The sequence below is a fragment of the Natrix helvetica genome, assembly GCF_964273705.1.
Source record: "Natrix helvetica genome assembly, chromosome: 1".
NCBI lineage: Eukaryota > Metazoa > Chordata > Lepidosauria > Squamata > Natricidae > Natrix > Natrix helvetica.
The window spans coordinates 46484789-46504786 of NC_138548.1; the positions used below are offsets into that span (position 1 = coordinate 46484789).

Here is a 19998-nt window from a genome sequence, read left to right on the forward strand (position 1 = left end):
TAAATTTGAAATACTGAAACTTCTGGAATACGATTTTGGAAATAGTTATAAAAAACTTCTCATGGGAAATACATTTTTTTTGTGAGGGTTTTTTTTTTTAAACACAAAACAAAGATATGCAAATTTCAAGATTTGAAAAACTGGACACTAGAGGGGGCCAAAGATTTTAGATAGAGGAAAAATTTACAAGCTTGTAAAGTATTGCAAAACATAACAATGAGAAAATAGTACCCACAACAACAGTGCCAGGCATTTGAATCTTTATTATCAAAATCATCTGCAAAATTGAATGCTTTTCACATTCTGACATTAATTCTAAACTAGTCTTCTCAATAATAGCAGTGCTAAATGCAAAAGAAAGGTAACTGCAGGGATAACTTTATTTATTAAATTTATATGCCGCACATTTTACTTTGCAAAGCAACTCTGGTTAGGAAGAAGATAGGAAGAAGAAATCTTTGTACTCAAAATTTTGTGAGAAGCTGGAATAAAATATTTTGGTGGATTTTCAAGAATTAAGCTTAAACGATCTCTGATTTTCTGGAATTCAACTTTTCATCTCTTGCAAGTATAAGAGCTCTGTGCTATTTAAAATCTTCACAGTTCACAAAAAGCTGCAGTTAAACTTAGTTATATGAATTTAATCTTCTACACATTGCCCCAAGAAAAACTAGTTGATTATGTCAACAGAATATAAAAAAATCCTTTCTCCATAAAGTATCAGATTGATATGAACTAGAAAAATAGCTGTCATAGAACATCTTCCTACACTATACCTACTTAAGCTGATGGAACATCTCTATCCAAGTTTTTTTGTTCAAGCCAAACTAGGACAGTCTGCAATAATTTTTCTTTTTCTATAAGACAGATGGCACCCTGTACTTCCAGTATTCGGTATATTTTCTATTTAAATTAAGAGTTCTGATAAGTTCTAAATTTGAATATTATAAATCTAATCTGAAATAAGATAATTATATTCATTGCTTCTCTAGTTTCTCATCGCACAAATTTGTAGCATTATGAGGAAAGACCAGCATAATCAACCACAGGCCTAAAATAAAATGCCTTACACCAGACTTCCCCAAACCCGTGTCCATGAACCGGCACTGGCCAGCAGCATGCTAGAAACTGGGCCACGCATACAAGCAAAACCCCATCAGTGGGATGCAGGCAGTGTGCCAAACCATGCCCCTAATGGTCTGCAGAAAAATCTTTTTCCATGGAACCGGTCCCTGGTGCTCAAAAGGTTGGGGCCACTGCCTTACACTACATAGCCATTGTACAAGTGCCTATGAAGTAAAATGTACTGGTAGAGGTGAGGAGAATTTTACTAATTCTTTGGCTCTTTATAACTGTATGAGCAATAGCTTGAGTTTATAGAGATTGGTAACTTTTTCCAGACTGAGGAGACTTTCAGCTATTGAGCGGATTCCAAGGACAGTAGTCCAAAAAGTGATTGAAATTAAAAAGTAAATTGATTTACATTTTGATTTAATTAAAATTAAAATTTTGCTGGTAAGATGACTCTCATCTCACATATTTAACTTTCCACTTCTGTTGTTTAAAAAATTATAATTTGTGTAAATTTTGGAAAGAATCATTCTAAAACTTTTAGAGGTAAATATCGTACTGGAGTCTCAGGCTTATACTCTTTGTATAAGGGATATAGAAAGTATTTCATGTGCTCATATTCTCTCTATTATATGCATTAAGCTACTTCTAACATCAATGTTAAAATTACATGAAAAATCTGTGTACTGGAAATTGATTGCAGGATAACTTCCTTTCAGTCAAAATATTTCCTCCTTCTGCAACTGCAAAAGCAGCTGAAGCTAATAATATTTCTTAACCTGCAATAAGTAGCTGATTAAAACTAGGATCAGGAAATCTACTTAGTACTCGCAGAGATTAAAGCAGGAAACAAGCAACTTCACTCTAGCAAGCAGCACAGAATTCTGTTTTGAACTGGGAGAGATCAAGCACACCTTTACCAATACCAGAAGAGATGGTTTTAAGAACTATATTTTGTTTTACAATTATTCAAAGGAGCAACATTGTATCAGCTTATTCTTTGCTTTTATTCAAGTAACTGAAGGTGGGATTGCAGCATTATTACATGTTTTGCTGTCTTGAGTCACTTTTCAATTGTCAGAAAATCCTTGAAGTAAACTTCCAAAACTAATTGAAATTCAGTACTAAATGTAAAACCTGTTTGTCCTACCATGCATCATTTCCCAATCTAAATTTAACAACTTAACATATATTTAAAAACTTTTTTTACAACTGAAAATAAAGAAACATGTAGTATCTTTGGAGAACATATTTTATCAGTGAGTGCCTGTGAATGTATGTATGCTTCAATTTAGCTATCAGAAACTACGTTCCTATAATGTTCAGGATATATTAATTCAGCATTTAGTTTTATTCAGGATTTAATTCTAATTTTAAAGAACAAAGTATTTTAAGGGGTGCAATGGAAACAGTGAGAAAGACTGCAGGGGTTTCCAATACTACAATATACCGTAACTGAACTTGAATTATTTTCAGATGGATCCTGATAAAGATACTATACCAGATTTGATAGCAGAGTTAAATACTACCAAAAAGAGGGGAAATAAATTTAAAAGCCAAGCATATGCTATAAAGGTATATCTATTATGTTAATATAATGAAGCTATTATACTCTTGAAGCATTGTGAAATGCTATCTGATCAGAAACAAGAAATTTGACAAGCCTAATGTACAATGCTTGATAACATTATAAAAAGACTTTTCCATGAAATGTTTAAACACTCAGCATTTTTAAATATGGCATGAAATGTTTAAACACTCAGCATTTTTAAATATGGCAAGCTTATGTGAAAAATGGCTAAAATGATACAAATACCTTTGAAACATTGAATTCTATGACATGGGTTTCAAGAACTACAAGAAGACAAAACTACATTAGTTGTTCAGCTAAGTCCCATTCTAACATTAGCAAAGGGTTTCTCACAGACTTCCAAGCAAATATAAAAACCTTGCTGGATTTGTGATTATTCCCACATATTGGAATATGTTCTTCTGCTAATGGAAGCAGCTATCTATTAACATAGGTACCTTCTAAAATATGTCAGCAAGTACAGGTATATATTTTGAAAATATTTAATAGTTGTATTTTAAAGTCATTGTACTAGCTTTTTACTGTGGTAATAAGACCATTTTAGAAACCATTCATTATATAGGAATTTTGCTCTGTTGTCTTTTTTTCTGCTTCATTTATATTGTTCTAAATAGACAAATTATTAAGAAAAATTAGTTAAGGAGTAAAGCTTTAGAGGATGGTGAGAGAAGAATTATTCTGAAGAAACAGATTCATTCTCAATGAATATTCACTTTGCTTTTATCAAAACAAAAATGCACAATTTTCTACAAAAATCAAAGGGTGGACATAAACATTTAGTTGCAAATCAGAGACATTTTAAACATATAATTATTTTATATTTTTTAAACATAACCTTAACTTCCCACTGAAAATAATGGAAATCTTAATCATGCCAAATCCCATTGCTTTCAACAGACTAAATGCAAATTTGTCAAGATCAGATCTCAAAAAATTATGTAAAATGATCTATCTGCAAGTTGAAAAGCTACAACATGAAAAGTTGTATTATTATGAAAAATATAACCAGCAAAATATATGGGCTATTTATATAGAGTAAACTTTCTCGGACTGTATCAATACTGGTTCATCAACTAGAGAGGTTTAGTAATGGCTACTAATTATTCTTATGCATTCTGTAAAAGAATCTGATAAAAATAAAACAAGTCCATATATATATACACATGTATTTACATTTCTCCTTATACAATAGCATACTGTTCATATAAAAGGTCTCTAATTTTATAGAAATCTTCACAGAGACAACCTTCCAATCCAATACGTCCAGTTTCAGTCTGTAACAAAAATATATATAGTTATTTATTTTTTTGAAAGATTTCCTACAATTGATACATTAAATGTACACACATGTATGTTCCCTATATACTTACTCTGCGAACAGCGACCAAGTTATTACACACTAGAACTCCTCCCACAAATTCAGCTTGGACTCCTTCTCGTAATAGAACTTGCTTAAAATCAGACAATCTTGGCTCATTCATGAAGACCGACTGATGTCCAGGAACCTTTTGTCAAGAGGATACAAGCCAAAATAAAATTTCAATATATTTCAAATACCTAAAGCATACAGTAAAGTTATTCTATTTTTATATAACAAAATTCATACACATTTGTACATGGCCATGTTTCATAGGAAAAAAATGGCCTGCATGTTGTACATCATGTCAGAATTTATTTTATTAAAAGCCTCAATTCTGGTCAGGGATATATAGCATAAGCAATTTCAAAATCTTTAACAAACATACTCTTAGAAGTGGCATGGTATTTGCTGCCCTTCTTGTATTGAAATAACTCATTTCATTTGATTCAGACACATTTGAGGCTTAGTGATTTCTTTTTTTAAAAAAAAGCTCAGCTTTCATTTAGAAAAGAAAAAAAATCCTGGGAGAAAAATGCTACTTTTTAATATTTAATATGTACATGAAAGACAGTAGCTCTTCATTTTTATTACATGGAACTGCTTTTATTTTAACAGTAACAGATCTACAATTTTAAAGTAAAAACCTGGGTTCCTGTCATGAAATGTATTTCAATAATGTCTTTATATAGAAGACCATGTTCCTAATGCAGTAAAAGTTCACTTTTAAATCTTACCTCATTGGGTGGTAAGGGCTCCAAAGTAGGAATAATTTCACTCTCCTCACAGATTTCTTTGTCATCATCACCAAAGAGGCTTTTAATGGCCTTTTGCTGTGCCACAGCACTGGAATCTGAAGAGGGTGCATCTACTTGCATTTCAGTGTCCTCACCATCATCTCTCAATTCCCCTTCTTCCAAAATTACCCCTGTGTCTACTTTTGATACTCGCATATCCAGAACTCCGTCTATCCATGCAAGTTCTGCATCTTTAGCTTTACAAAACTGAAGGGAACTGACTAGGGAGTCTTTTAACCTAACCTAAAACAGAATTAAAAAAAACTGAAATAAACAAACAAGAAAGAATTTACATTCTAAGTAGCACTGCTTGCAATACATCAATAGCCAAAGAAGACAGTGTGAAAGACAATAAAATCACACCATCAAGACATTGTTTTTATTTTTAGTATTTATTGTTAAGGAGTGCATTGGTTTAGCAAATAACCATTCAGTTACTGGAGCCAGAGAGCCATTTATGTCCCGTAGTGGACCAAGCTTACTACTTACTGCACTAAGCAATGATTTGGCACATTATGTAATTTATTGAAAGTACACAATTGCCTGAGTCTTTATATTTCAGTAAGCCAGAAATCACTCTAGCAATCACAATTAATTCCTATAATACTCCAAGTTAAAATCTAAGGAATGATGCAATGACTCAGTGCAAGGTTAAACAATAGGAAGGCCTTGTAGGGAATTATCTTGTTGGATTTTCGAACAGGAAAGTACCAGCCTTGGGGAAAGAGCACACTTAACAAAAGCAATCAAAAAGGAAATATTGGCTAATTGTAAAATTAACCTTGCTAGGAGTGGACAAATGTTTATCATCTTATAAATCAACTTAAAAGTATTTATAAACCTTTCTTTTATAATAAAAATACATCCAAAATATATTCTGTAAATTATATTAGACCACTGAAGTACAAGATATAAATAACAGTTGCTAATAAGTACAGTAAAAATTCTATAATAGTAATATAGCTAACACAGTAATACAGTTCAATAACATAAATATATGCAGCAAAAATCATACCTTATTATCGGAATATAAAAGCTCTACCAACCCATCACAATCATTTTTAAGGAAACACCTAAAAAAACCAAGCCTTTCAAGGATCTTTTTAAAAGGAGCCAGTGAGGAGGTCTGACATTTCCTATCAGGTCAAAATATAGATATGGTACTATTGCCCACTCTGCCCCCCCCCCCCCCAAATATCTTCCTGTGCTTTGTCACACATTGCGGATGGCCATGTAACGAGGCTTCAAATGCAAATCTCAAAGTAGGGCGGACTGATAGAATGATTGGAGTCCCTCAAGAAATGAGCCCAAAGATCATTCAAAACTTAATACCAGAACTTTAAAATGCCCTAGAAATGCATTGTGAGGCAGCTCAACAGCATACAAATCCTTTGAAGTAGGTTCTTTGTAACATGTAGGAGGAGCATGTCCAAATCATTTTTTAATCATTAAAACAGTGGCATCTTGTTCCATGCTTATACATAGTATATAGTAGTTCTGGAAGGTGTTGCCAGGTGCCTCCACATGCATATCCACCAGGGCCACCTGGATACAGATGGGAGCAACTATGTGCCTCCATGCACATGGTAATAGTCAGGAGCAAGCTCCAAAGTAGACCTACAAGCCTGGAAAAAGATGTGGCTCCTTTAACAATTCCAAAAAGTGGTTTGTATATACTGTTGCATGTGCTAAAGTACATCTTGCAAGTGTTAGTCCTTTTATAAATACTTGGATATGGCTGAATTGTGCTAAGTATCCCTTGTCATACAAACATGCAAGTCTTACTTGATATATGTGAGTCTCACTGGTTGCATCTACGGTTTCGTGCAGTTTGGGCATGTAAACTTTAATGTCTTTCCCCCCAAAAGCTCTACAAGATTCAGTCAGATCTTGACTGGCCTCAGGAGGTCCATGGACGATAATCAATTGCCGTGGCTTCATCTGATTAATAATTTTTTTAATGGAGTCTCCATCAGAGCGGCCTTCATAATCTATGTATGTAACTCGAGCTCTAAAAATAAGGTAAAGGAGAAAAAAATAAGAGATGAAGAAAAACAAAATCTAATCTTTACAGGCTGAGCTGAATATAAACATGTCACGACTTAGCTATCATTTAAGCATACTAAACTGTAATCTTGCATTTTGTAACTATAATGTTTGCAAATGTTTTAATAATAATGCAACCTTTAACTATTAAACCAGATGGTGTTATTTAAGAACTTTGCAAAATGCTGAACTTTTACATTTAATAACAAAAGGCAGCAGTTCCATTTTTTAAAATGTGCATAATTCTGCATTGTTAATAATGTTTTTTGTGAAGTGAAAACTTGTATCATTAACTAATTAGAAATTTGAGGGTTGCAATCAAGATAAAGTGATGGAAGTGATCTACATATTTTAAAAAAATATGCTTAGGCCTGTGAAAATTAGTCATCAAGAAATAAAAGGTCAACTATTTTTATAGATCAACACTATCTTAAAAACAGTGTGGGAACAGAAAATAGGAGTTTTTTACTGCATAAAAAATTGAATTCTCCTGTATTCAATATTTTTATCAATTATTTAGTTATGAAGATCAGCAATTTAAGTACTGTGTATACTCATTAACTCTCACACAGAAGAGTTCAAGGTGAATGTGTCATAAAAGGGAATGGGATTCCTGATAGCTGCATACACAGATGCATCCATTAAGTTTCCTTGGCAACAGCACAGAAGCAACTTATCATTGCCACCTTCTGGAATTTTTGTTTTGTTTTTACCCAACCTATAGCCATAGAATTCCCTGTTACTTGCACTCCTTATGTGAACATGTGTCTGCAATGTTCTCATGTTAATATTGGTTAGTATTAAAGCAGACACATATTCTCTTGTACATTTTTATACACACTATAGGAGAAAATTATCAGCCAAACAAAATAGTAATTCTGTAGAAAGATTATTCTCAGTTGTTTGTCTCCCAACTGATGTCAATAGATTTAAAGTGTCTCATTACTATAATTTCTTCTTTGAAAGTTTTGCAATAGACTTTTATTAAACATCATCTGTACATCATTCTCCTTGGTTATAGAGACAAAAATATTGTTTTGGTGTGTTCTTACTATAAACCAGCATACTTTTTAGAACATTGACAAATTTATTCATTTGCATTTGGGGGCACAGATATTTTTAACATATTGTAAACTCTTTTTCTCTGCATACAATTTGGCCCATTCTCATATACTCTTTTAAAAGTTTAATATCATGTTCCACTGTATCTTTATCTTAGCTGAAGGGGGAAACAGGGTTGCAAAAGTTTAAAACCCTGTTTTTAACTCTGAATTTAACAATGCAGATCACCTTTTACAACCCTCATTTTGGCAGTTACTTTTATCCACTGAGATTGTTCCTGTGATATTTTAAATTTACTGTACTCAGCATTAATTTACTTGCAATTAAACAAACTTATAAATCAAATGAAATAAATGAATTTCTCCCCTACTATTTAATCACTCTAATGTAATACTCATTACAATTTATTTGATCAATGTACGTTAGTGTGTTTATTTTCCACTATTCTCCCCCAAGAAGCTTACTTCTAATGTTTTGTGTCCTGCTTTGTATCCTATACATTGTCAGCTAGAATTTTATTTTATATAATATCATACAGTTCATCTCACAGTATTTAGTTAGAAGAAAAAACTATTTTTAATCTGCTGAACAACTTTTTTTCTTCACAAATTGTGATTATGTAATGTCTCATTTAACAACTGCATCACTTAATAATTAATTTTCCAGTCTCTATTGTGATCATAACCTCAGGATAAGCTAGTTATTTTATAGAAAAATGAACAGTAAATGCAGAGTGAACATTTTCACAATATTAAAAACTCAGGATCATTTTGATATACCTACAAGAGATATGAGGCAGGCTCAAATAGGGTAAAAGAGATTGCAAGAGATTAATACACATCACACTTTTTGCTAATATCACCTACAACAAATCTACATGCACTCACTTTATTTCCATTGATTCCATCGCTGAAATGCATTTGGTAGGAACATCTGATAAATCTTGATCCATAGGTTCGTCTCCATTTGTAAGGCCAGATTCTAATTTGTTTTTTTCTTCTTCTGTTGCCTGAAGTTCTGGAACGAGGAAATCCTCAGGTCTAAATACAGGAGCATTATTAATTTTATATTCAGGAACATTGTCAAGAAAACCTGTGGCACTTTTGGAAATTAAAGTATTATATATACTCTTCATTTGCAACATGTAACAAGGATTAATAATATGTTGCTAGCATAAATCACTGAAAAGCTATTGATCCAAATGTGGGCATCGCAATACATCCAGAATTCTACCTGCGAAATGGCATTTCCCCTCAAAGCTGCTTGTTTCCTTTCCTCCAAATTTGCTTTAGATAGGTTTCCTGTCCTCTGGCAGCATAAAGAATTGTAAAAGAGCCAAATAACGTGTTCTATAAAAGGTGTTCATTATTTGGTGAATTATCAAGGTTCGATACATACATTTAAATATAGCATGTTTTTTTTTTCCAGAGAACTATTCATTTTATTTGAGATAAAAATGTATTTGGAAAATGTGCATTTTAAATGAAGACAGCAAGTCAGTATATACTAAAATGTAAGAATATTAGAATAATAGGAATTCCCTCATCTCTCGCTTACTTGATAATCTCTCCATATTCATCCCATTTAATTCTCTCTTCTGGAGCAGGAAACATAGGATAAGATTTTTTGGCTTGTTTGAAGAAGCTTCCTTTGCGATTTCCTTCACCTTTCATCATGAGATCATGTTTGGTCTTATGAACAGATGGTTGATCAATATCCTCTTCAGCATCACTCTCATCACTGGAATCTATATCTGCTCTAAAGCAGGAATCCAGAATAAGTATACATATGAAGCAAATCAACAAAATATGTATATTCTGATTAATTCATTGGCACCTCAATTCTTTGTTATAAAGGTAAAATGAACTTGCAAAATATATTCTACATAGCTATTGTAGCTAATGAAGCTAACAAACCACAAATTACTATGTTTCTGCTAAGGAGGTATTTACTTTTAAATTGCAGATCATAAACCATATTTAAAGGTAAATTTCATTAAAATCCAAAGTAAAGCCTCCTCTAAGCTGAGATCAGTTCCTGATGACTTTTCAAGTATCTGTCCAGTTTCCTTGGCAATGTTATAGAAATTACCTTCTTGCAGAATCCTTTTTTCAGGTTCCCAATCAAGATCACAAATATGGAATTCCTAAGTGGTTCCCTGTGAATTCTAACCAAGGCCAGTCTGGTTCAGCTGTCTAAACCATCCAAGACTGTCCATATGCTGCTCCCTTCTGGGGCAGTCAATAAAGCCATTTCAAATATGTTTCCAACTGGGCTATTTGCATTGTAATTCAAATTGCTTTACTAGTGTAATGAAACTGGAATACTGGGAGTTCTAGTCCCACCTTAGGCAAAAGGCCAGCTGTAAGATATCAGGACAATCATTCTATCTCAGCTCTAGGAAGGCAATTGCAAACTGCTTCTGAAAATCTTCCAAGAAAGTTGCAATGACTAATCAAGGCAGTTGCCAGGAGTTCACATTGACTTGAAATCAGAATCAAGAAAAATCAAGAAAATCTTAAATAATCCTGAAACTAAACTGGATGTGTTGGAGGATCCACTAAGAATGTACATTAATGAACAAGGGTCTATATTAATGTATAAGAGTCTTGAAGGAAGGTAGGTACTCACTCTTTTGATTGCTCTAACTTTTTTGCTGCCTCTTTTTTAATTTTTTCTTTTTCCAGGTATTCTTCAAGTTCTTTTCCTTCAAGTTTTACACGTTTCCTGAGCTAAAGAAAAAGTATACATTAGTAACTCTTATATTCACCTACCTTACATGTTCAGATTTTACAATGAATCCTTAAGTAATGATGGTGGTATGCAACGGCAATATTCAATAGTACATATTGGATAAGAGTTCAATCTGCAATAAAATATGCAATGACTTCTAAAATTATTTTGGTATTATTTTGCCTTGCGCAAAACAGACCACTTAACAACAATGGAAAATTCTTCAAGAAACTCAGGAATTTTTATAAGTATGTGTGACTATGTTTCTACATTTTAAATCTCAAGCAAATACACATGCGTTATATAGCCACAGTTAGCATGGAATGCTTATGCCTCTTCACAGCTAACTAATCAGCAATTCTATCATTTTTGTTTTCTTCAAAGCATGAGCATAATTTATATAATTCACAAAAAAACCCTGCACAAAAGTTTGCATTGCATATGCACTGCCCCAATGTGCATATTTTTGAAATTAATTTTCCACTAACAAAATTCAAAATACTGTAATGCATGCATGAATTTATGGGTGGCTATCTAGCAGTACTTTTATTGCTTTGCTCTGCTCTGCTTTGAGTCGAGGCAAACCATTGCACAAGATCATTGTGTTGCTATTCTTACACTAAGTTAAATATGCAATATTTTTTATTAAAAAGTACTGCATTTACTTACCTCTATGTCTATAACTTTTTCAGAAGCATTATCTATTAAAAACCGTGCTAGTGTTCCAGGAGTTGTTCTGTATGTCAAAATAATAGAGTTTTTGGGATCCTGACACCATTGTATAAAGAGATCTCTTGAAAATCCACAGTCTAGATCTGGCTGGCTAGCAAGAACAACTTTGGGACTAGGAACACGAGCCAAATCTGCAAGTCCATGACAAAGAGACAGATGACGAAACTGGAAAGGATTGTTTCTCTTATCTTCAAAGCACCTCATTAGCTTGTCACTCATCCATTCCACCTGTATATTGAGAGAGAAGTACAGGTCAGTTGCCTTTTTTAATACTAAGTGACAACAAATTTACACCAACATTTTAGACAGTGATTTGGAAGGACAATTGGGTTGTTTTGCAAAGCATGCTTTGTATGGCCCATACCTTATAATATCCATTATCTTATTAGATGTTATGTTACTTGATATATAAGTCTAAAATACCTGCTTTTCAACATGAGTTTTATTATAAATAACCTGCGAAAACAAACCTGAGATTTTGAGAACTCCACAACGTTGTAGCTGACATTGTTTAAAAGTGCCAAGGAATAAACTCCTAAACCAGCGTCTTTTGTCCTCCATATCTGATCAAGCAGTTGGGCAAGTTCCAAAACTCTCCCTGCAGTGTCCACAGCTATTAGGACATTTCCATCACCTCTCAATGTTTCCAAAATATTTGCTAAAGATAAAAAGACAACGAGTTACAATATTGAAACCCTTATATATACAGAACTTTCTTGTTAATAATCAGAGGAAAAACCAAACGGAATCCACACAGAAGTAGCAATTTGATGCCTTAACATAAATGACCCAGCTACAAAACCTTTTAAAATATTTTTTTTTAAAAATCATGCAGCAAGACAGTATCTAATTAAAAATCACTAACCATACAACACGTCAACTAAATGATAACTGAGGTTATCATTTAGTACTTTACATCAAGCTAAATTACTAAAAAGAACCTAACTCTTTTTATGGTTCTGGAGAAAGAATCTTAAGACTATTTCTTTTATAGATTTCCAAAGCTTTAAGACAGAAGGCTACATGATTCCATACTTAATATGAAGATTGTCAAAGAAAAGTCCTTAGCATATTTAAAATTTTATTTTAACGAATGCCAAGAATGGATTTTCATAGCTAAAGTAATATTCATGTCAGGAGAGGCACCTTTTCAAATAACAACATCCAAAAAAAACCCAAAATATATTCTGAGTATCCCTCAGAAACATAGTATTTCCATTAAATCAATTTATGAACTAAAATCTGTCATGTATCACTTAAAATATGCTGTACACAGCCCCCTTTCAAATTAAAACTGAAATCATTCCAATTTTCTAGGTCATTACCAATCTTATCCAAAAATCATCCTGTACATTTATAAACATTACATAAATGAGAGGATGAAATCCTTGTTAAGAACAAAAACCCATCCTGAATTCCATACTAAATTGTTATTTCATTTGTGTCACAAAATACATACTTAGCAGTTGCTCATCTCTTTGTTTCCGCCTTGGCTGTACATAAGTAGCATTGAATGAATCAGTGATGAGCAAAGAAGGTCTACTTAACATTTCCAAGGAACATCCATTTAAATGACTGAAAAAGAAGTTATATCAATTTCAGTGTATAATTACACAAATATGACAATTAAAACTTGCTGAAAATAAATGATTCTCTAATTTTCAAAAATGTCAGTTTTTACCAGAACACAATATAATTGCAATCATGAATTTAAATGTATTTATAAATGTAAATACATTTATATACAAATGTACATGGTGCTATAAAAATTACGGATATAAAAAAGTCAAAATTCTCTGCTGCAATTTAAAAATAAATAGTGGAAGGAAATGGAAATAAACAGGTAAGATGGATTGGTGCAAGGAAATACACTTACTAAAAAGTCACTAGAAGGCTATGCTTCTTGTCACATTAGTTTGGTTGGTGTATTATTTACCATATCCCGTGCTGCAAGTAAAAACTCATGCTATTCTATATGCTGCAAATATCTGAGCTCATGGGTAGTTCCTTAACAATAAGAATATAGTGTAAAAAACAAAGCAAAGAAGGAAAAGCCTATAGAAAAACCAATTTATTTGAAAACAATGTTTTAAAGTTCATTCTTTAAAAATAAACAAATGTTATAAAGAGATTTCAAAACATATCATAATTAAGAATAATTTAAATTTAGCTTTTTCCTCCATGTCAGATTTCAAATTAGTTACACTTTTGTAACATTTGTGAATTCTCAAAATAAAGGCATAATGACATCCTAAAGAAATGAATATAAAACAATGCAATAGTCTATAAATAAAATCTGATCTACCACTGTTGACATTATAGACAGTTCCAAAGATAAAATATAGAATCTACTTCTAATTAAAGCAGAGATAACACTTCTATAATTAGAACATGGATGACACTGTAACACATTTCTAAATTTATTGCCTTTTTTAAAAATTAAAATTAAACACTAGGAAACTTATTTTCCCTCTCCCAATTAGATAGCATATTTTAAAAGGAGAGTTAAAGAAACCATCTTTAATTACTTAGTAGAGCTGTGCGGTACTTGTTTCAGAAGGAAAAACCACATATAAGAAACTCGATAAACCACGTTTTTCATGGAATCATACTGCACGTAAGGGTTCGTCACACAGTGCTAGGAAAAGACTTAGGTGACTTATGAATTTGTTGACAGGAGAATCCTCATGTGAAGCATCTTTTCTCCTTTAGGTCAGAATTTATTTTGAAACTGACAACTGAACAATGGCATTGCAGAATGTAGGATATCTTTGATTGAGGAACATTATGCATTTCTTAATGCATTTTAAACATCGTCTAGTAATTTAAAAAAAAGGAATTTCTCCAGATTTCCTTACCCTCAAATTTAATTTCTGCATGTGCAAATCCTGGCACATATACAGGATTCTTAAGATTATGAAGTATGGAAGAATAAGTAAACAAGGTTCCTCTGTAGTACTGATTTCAACTAATTGATTTTTCCACTTGCAACTAAGACAAACCAGGTGTGCAAGTTCCAAAAGTATCAGAGGTGCAAACTAACATGGGAAGTTCTCCCCAAGCAATGCCAACTACTTTCACACTACTGCCAAGACAATTTTATTTGCATGTTCACTAAATCAGCAGAAATGATTTTAAAAGACTACTTTCACTCACAAAACCATCCAGTACCGAGTGTCTTTAGACATCAGAAATGTTAAGAAGCTGTAGTAGGAAAGTAGCAACATCTGTGTACATACATCTCCCTCTTGTGGTTGAAATCAACTGCATAAACAATTTCCTCTTCTCCATCTTTAACTATTTTCCATATCGTACCTCCTATCATGTGGCCTGCTGGTAATGGAGTGATAGACAAACCATGCCCTTTACCTAAAGAAAACAAATTTTTATTCACCCCGATTACATAATAGATAATTCAACACCCACCACATAACGTGGCTTCAATTCTTCCTACTAATACAATGTATTGAAGTATTTTTTCTATTTTTGCTAATGCAATGCATAATAACAGAGCCTACTTCTAAAGAAAAATGGGAAGGAAAACCTTTCATATTATGAAATATTATCAAAATAATGAACAGGCTCATGGAACAATCTGTCTCTGGATATTAAGACAAAAAAATAAAGTTCTCCAATAAAATGTTGCCATATGGGGTACTTCTGATCAGGATTCTAGCAATTCTTTATTCCTTACTCCCGTATGTTTTCTCTTACCCATTACTGATTCATCCCACTGACCAATGATTCTAAGACCTCACACAGCCTTATATCAAGAGTTGTTATAGCTACTCCCTCTCCCATCTTGTTATTACTTGATCTTCCATGCATTCATGCAACATTATGCTTTTGGACTCCACCCCTTGTGGCCTTTTCCCTTGATATTTTTTTTATATATAGATAAACATTTCAGGATTTTAGCATTTTTAGAATAAAGTAGTGATTAGGGCTATGTAGCCACAAATCAATATCACAACGTCTGGGATCAGAGACACAGAACTGATAAATTAAAATAATAATAATTAGAATGTTATGTACTTCAGTTAGCTTGACATCATGCAATTGTATAACCATTTGCTAAGTTTAAAACTGGAAGATTTAGATTTTATAAAAAAGAAACAGAAATCCCAAAACAACAGGACATAACAATGACTTTAAGAGTGTTTTTTTCACCTTTCAAATTGACAATCTGAGAAAATTTTAGTTGTTGTATTTTGTCAAAAGCTGCATCCACATCATCCAAAGTAAACAAGGTGAAGTCTTCAGTATTATGGCGTGACTAGTCAAAAGAAAAGGAAAGGAAAATATTCTCAGTTAAAATTAGCCACATTGGGGAAAAGTTTAAAATCATACCTCTCCAAAAACTGAGACATGAGCTTTACCTGATAGAGATCATACATGAACATCTGACCCATTTTGTATACAGGAATAGTTGCATAAATAGCACAGTTCAACCCCATCTTTCCTACTGCATACGGGAGAGCACCCAAGTGCAGAGGATCAGGATGTGAAAGAAGTACTGCATCAACCTGGTGAACATGTCTATAAAACAAGAACAAGGGGATAAAACGCTCCATTCCACTATTTAAAAAAACACATATTTCAATGGCAGTATAGTGTACATTATTTGAGAACTGATACTTTTAACCTAAAATAAAATTTGGGTCTAGATTTCTATTTTTAAGGAGAAATTTCCAATGAAAAAAGTTCTTCTCAGAAAATGCTCCCTTCAATAGATAGGAAAATGCTCATTTCAATAGAAAGATCTTGATAGTCTCTAATATCTTGCTCTCCCAATATGCTTTACAGAACAGTATATCAAAACAAAAGGGATTTTTTTAAAAAATGCAGTTGCTATAACAGGACATTCAACTGGACTAAAAGCATTCATAAATTGAAGAAATCGGCCATAATAGAAAAACACTTAGAGATCAAGCTTTTGCTTCCATGTTTCACTTAAAAGGCCTACTGCAAAAAAAAAAAAAAAAAAAAAACAAAACCAACCAACAACCAACAATCTTCTAGTAGTAGTTCTAGTGATGAAATTGAATTTGGAGAACAATGTTCAAACACTATCTTTTAATAAATTTTATTGATTCTGTCATCCAAGACTAAATATGATGCAAAGAAATGCAAAATCTACATGTATTACATTATTACAGTGTACATTCAAGAAACCAAAGTTAATGAAAATCTTACTCTGCAGATCTACTCTTATCAAATACAATTGTGCATGCAAAATCTCCACATTGGGAACTCTGATCAAATGGCATTGTTTCTGCATTTGAGAAGTACAATAAACTGTTCCATCATCACCACACTTTTCTTGCATTTGTAAGAAAATAAATGTAATTCCAACCTAAAAAGTAGCACAGACTATTCTTTGTAGTTTGATTCTGCAATTGTTGTCCCTGTCTTCATGAACATTTAAAATATGTTATTAAGTAAAGCAATTCAAAGGTCAATATAAAGTAGAACTCTTCTACCTATGCCTAGCAAGCAAATTTCATATATAGTAAGAAAAAAATTTATACAAATAATTTTGTACCAGAACTTTAATAATCTAAACAAAAGTGCTTTATGTTATATAAATATGCTATAACAAAAAAAGCATTGCAGTACATTTTTCAAGGGTTCAGCACTTTGAGTCAGATTCTACTTACTTCCTCAGAGAATCAATGATGTCCATAGAAAAATTTTCATCCCAGCCACAGTCCAACAAAAAGCGAAACTCATCTACCTGAAGTAAGTAGCAGAGAGCAGATTCTTCCTGAACCCCTGAGAGGGTTGTTAGCTTGATAATTGATGTCATTTTTCATTCCACAAATGTTCTCACCAAAAATAGTTACTATAAGGAATAAATTTTGTTTTAAAATCCTTTTTGTTACAGTTTTCATATACAGCCATGAAAATGTACATATACTTAATATTATATTATTTTAGCATGTTTCATAGATATGGTCAACACAAGCAAACTGAAAATTTCCCCAAATCAATGAATCAATCCATGATAATCAAGACTTCAATGTGATTGGTTTAAATTGTGAGGTTAGAGATAAAATCAAATGCTTTCTTTCTTAGAACAACTGTATCACTTTTCCTCAACATGACAAACAGGGTTACCAGAAGGGCAGGGTGCAAGGCGCACTCACCTCAGAAAAAAAAAAATTCAGCACTTACTGACAGGTATTACAATAACCTGGTTGTCACTTTAAAGTATGATTCAACATATGAACAAGGCTCAGATTTATCATGGTCTGCTCTGCTCTATTTTGATACAGCCTGAGAACTAGAAATTTTCAGTGTTTCAACATAACCCTACCTCGGGGGTATCAAACTTGCATTATGTGACGCCATCGTGCTGTATTGTGACTTTCCCCTTTGCTAAACTGGGTGTGGGCATGGCCAGCGCTTGACACATGCAGGCTGCAAGTTTGACAACCCTGCCCTACTTATGTGTGTTCCTCTACTCATATCATTTTGTTAAACATTTTTACTTAATTCTGACATTTATGGTAGCTATCTACATTTTTATTTCTTAATGGCTGCTAACCTTATTATATTTTTTTATTTCACCTTTATTTTTTTTAAGTATAATAACTCAAGGCAGCGAATATTCACAGTACTCCTTCCTCCTATTGCAACAACCTCCCAACAACCATCCTGCAAGGGAGTTGGGTTGAGTGTATGTGACTGGCCCCAAATCATCCATTATATTTTTGTACCAGAAGATAAAGTTCATCCAAAGCATGTAGCTGATACTTCGGAGCTATCTCTAATTTTACAAAATGACGTTGGCTTTTATCCATAGCAGTGGCATTAGAGAAGTCAGCCAAAGATATGCAAAATAACCAACCAAAAGTTAAAGATGAAATTATATTGAAGCCATTCCATCTCAAAGAGTAAAAAAGAAACTAACAAAGTCATTCATTGAAACCCGGGTGGCTCGAACAAAATTACATCAAACCGAGGTTGTACACAAAGCAGAAACTACTCCATTTACTTAGGACAGGTCCTCGTTTGACAGGTGCAGCCTTTTATTACACTCTTGTTCGTCTTTGGAGCCGAGGCCTAAATCTAAAGAGGGCTTCATGGAATCCTGCCTATCAGCCCGAAATTCTCGGTGTCTTAAGTTGCAGGGAAGTCTTCCTTTCACAAGCTCGAGTCCAGCTGTTGTATCCATCTCCTTAATTCTTCGTCGGAAGGAAAGCGGGGAGTCATGAGTCGCGTTCATTGAGGACTGAGCCGCACTAGGGGAAAGCCAAGTATCCCTTAAGCGGCTGCCCTCCGACACACTTACTTCGTTCTTACCTGTTTAGCACCCCCTAGTTACCTCCGGGCACCCGCATTTATTCGGGAAAGGGAAAGGAGAAAAGAAAAACCCGCACGTGCCCACACTCAACCACCCTGAGCCCTGCCTCCTGCCGCCGCCGCCACCATTTTGGAGTAAGAAACCGGCAAGCTCGTTGGAAGAGGAGGAGCCGCCGGGAGGAAACGGAAATCTGGATTGTATTATCTATGCAGTTAAGAGGGGGGGGGAAAACACCGTCTATGGTGTCGGGGTTTTTTCCCCCCCGTCAGTGGTATCGTGATACATACATATATCATTGGATTTCTAAATATGCTTTAAGGAAACACAACACAAAAGATATTGACTCCCAAGGGGATGCGTGAAATAAAATAGCGTTATCCGCCCTTCCTTTCCCGCTCGTCTTAATGGTTCCTCCCGGAGGTATCCGAAGCGGTAAACTGAGAGGTCGTCTAGGATTCAGTTGACCCTGGATGAGGCCTAGGTCGCCTGGACTGGTAAGATTAGGGTTGTGGTGAACGGAGAGGGAGCGTCAGAGAGGGATTGATGAGGGTGCGTCTGATGTCTTCAGGAGCCTGGAGGCGACACATCCAATAGTGGATGTGTCGTGTATCAAGCCATACACGTTGGAAGACCTGGGGCTTCTATCACATTAATTTTTCAACCACTAATTGAGACTGGTTGCACATGTAGCTTAGTATCACCTGAAAGGGTGGCCACCTATGCCCAAATAAGGGGTATTCCTGGGTTAATTGCTCAGGGTGTACAATCATATTCTGGGCAAAATACGTTGGGGAAGGGGACTTCTTTCTAGTACTGTATAACTTTCTCCCATGCGAAAGGATTTAGACATTTTTTTGGCATCTGGAGCAGGCTGGGAATTAAATATCCATTTCAGAAAGCTACAGCTCTGCAATAGAAAAGGAATTCCCATAATAAATCAGAAATATTGGCCTGTCCTGGCCAGTGTCACTTTCAAGCAAAGCATTGGGCTGCAGCCATCCTTTTTTTCTTTAACTTTAGAAGAATACACGTGGAACCTTTATTTCTTAGAAATAAAGCTGATTGATTCTATGTATATAGACACCCCCCCTCATATAACTACAGTTCTTCTGGATGATTTGCAGTTAAAACATAAACAATACCAACACACTGGGCAAAACTGACGGACAGTGGCCTTTTGGTTTTGTAGTTCCCAGATTTTTTAAAGTTTTTTTTTAATTGGATGAAGCAAGTTGTTAAGGGAAATGTTTGCAGTTCTGTTTGAAGGGCAGGTTGGTGATTCTTTTTAATGACACTTCAA

At 33.9% G+C, this 19998-nt stretch overlaps 1 protein-coding gene across 1 annotated transcript; it reads right to left on the bottom strand.

The window, feature by feature from the left end:
- Positions 1-846: 846 nt before the first annotated feature.
- Positions 847-18837, bottom strand: CPSF2 (cleavage and polyadenylation specific factor 2). The gene is made up of 15 exons (XM_081938133.1): positions 18698-18837; positions 17050-17234; positions 15769-15928; positions 15560-15665; positions 14629-14758; positions 12849-12964; positions 11860-12047; positions 11327-11617; positions 10556-10656; positions 9482-9682; positions 8812-8964; positions 6602-6827; positions 4757-5059; positions 4033-4167; positions 847-3936 (listed from the first exon to the last, which is right to left on the bottom strand). The coding sequence occupies exons 2-15, from the start codon at positions 17196-17198 to the stop codon at positions 3844-3846; spliced, it is 2352 nt and encodes a 783-aa protein (XP_081794259.1). The 5' UTR covers positions 17199-17234; positions 18698-18837; the 3' UTR covers positions 847-3843.
- Positions 18838-19998: the final 1161 nt, after the last annotated feature.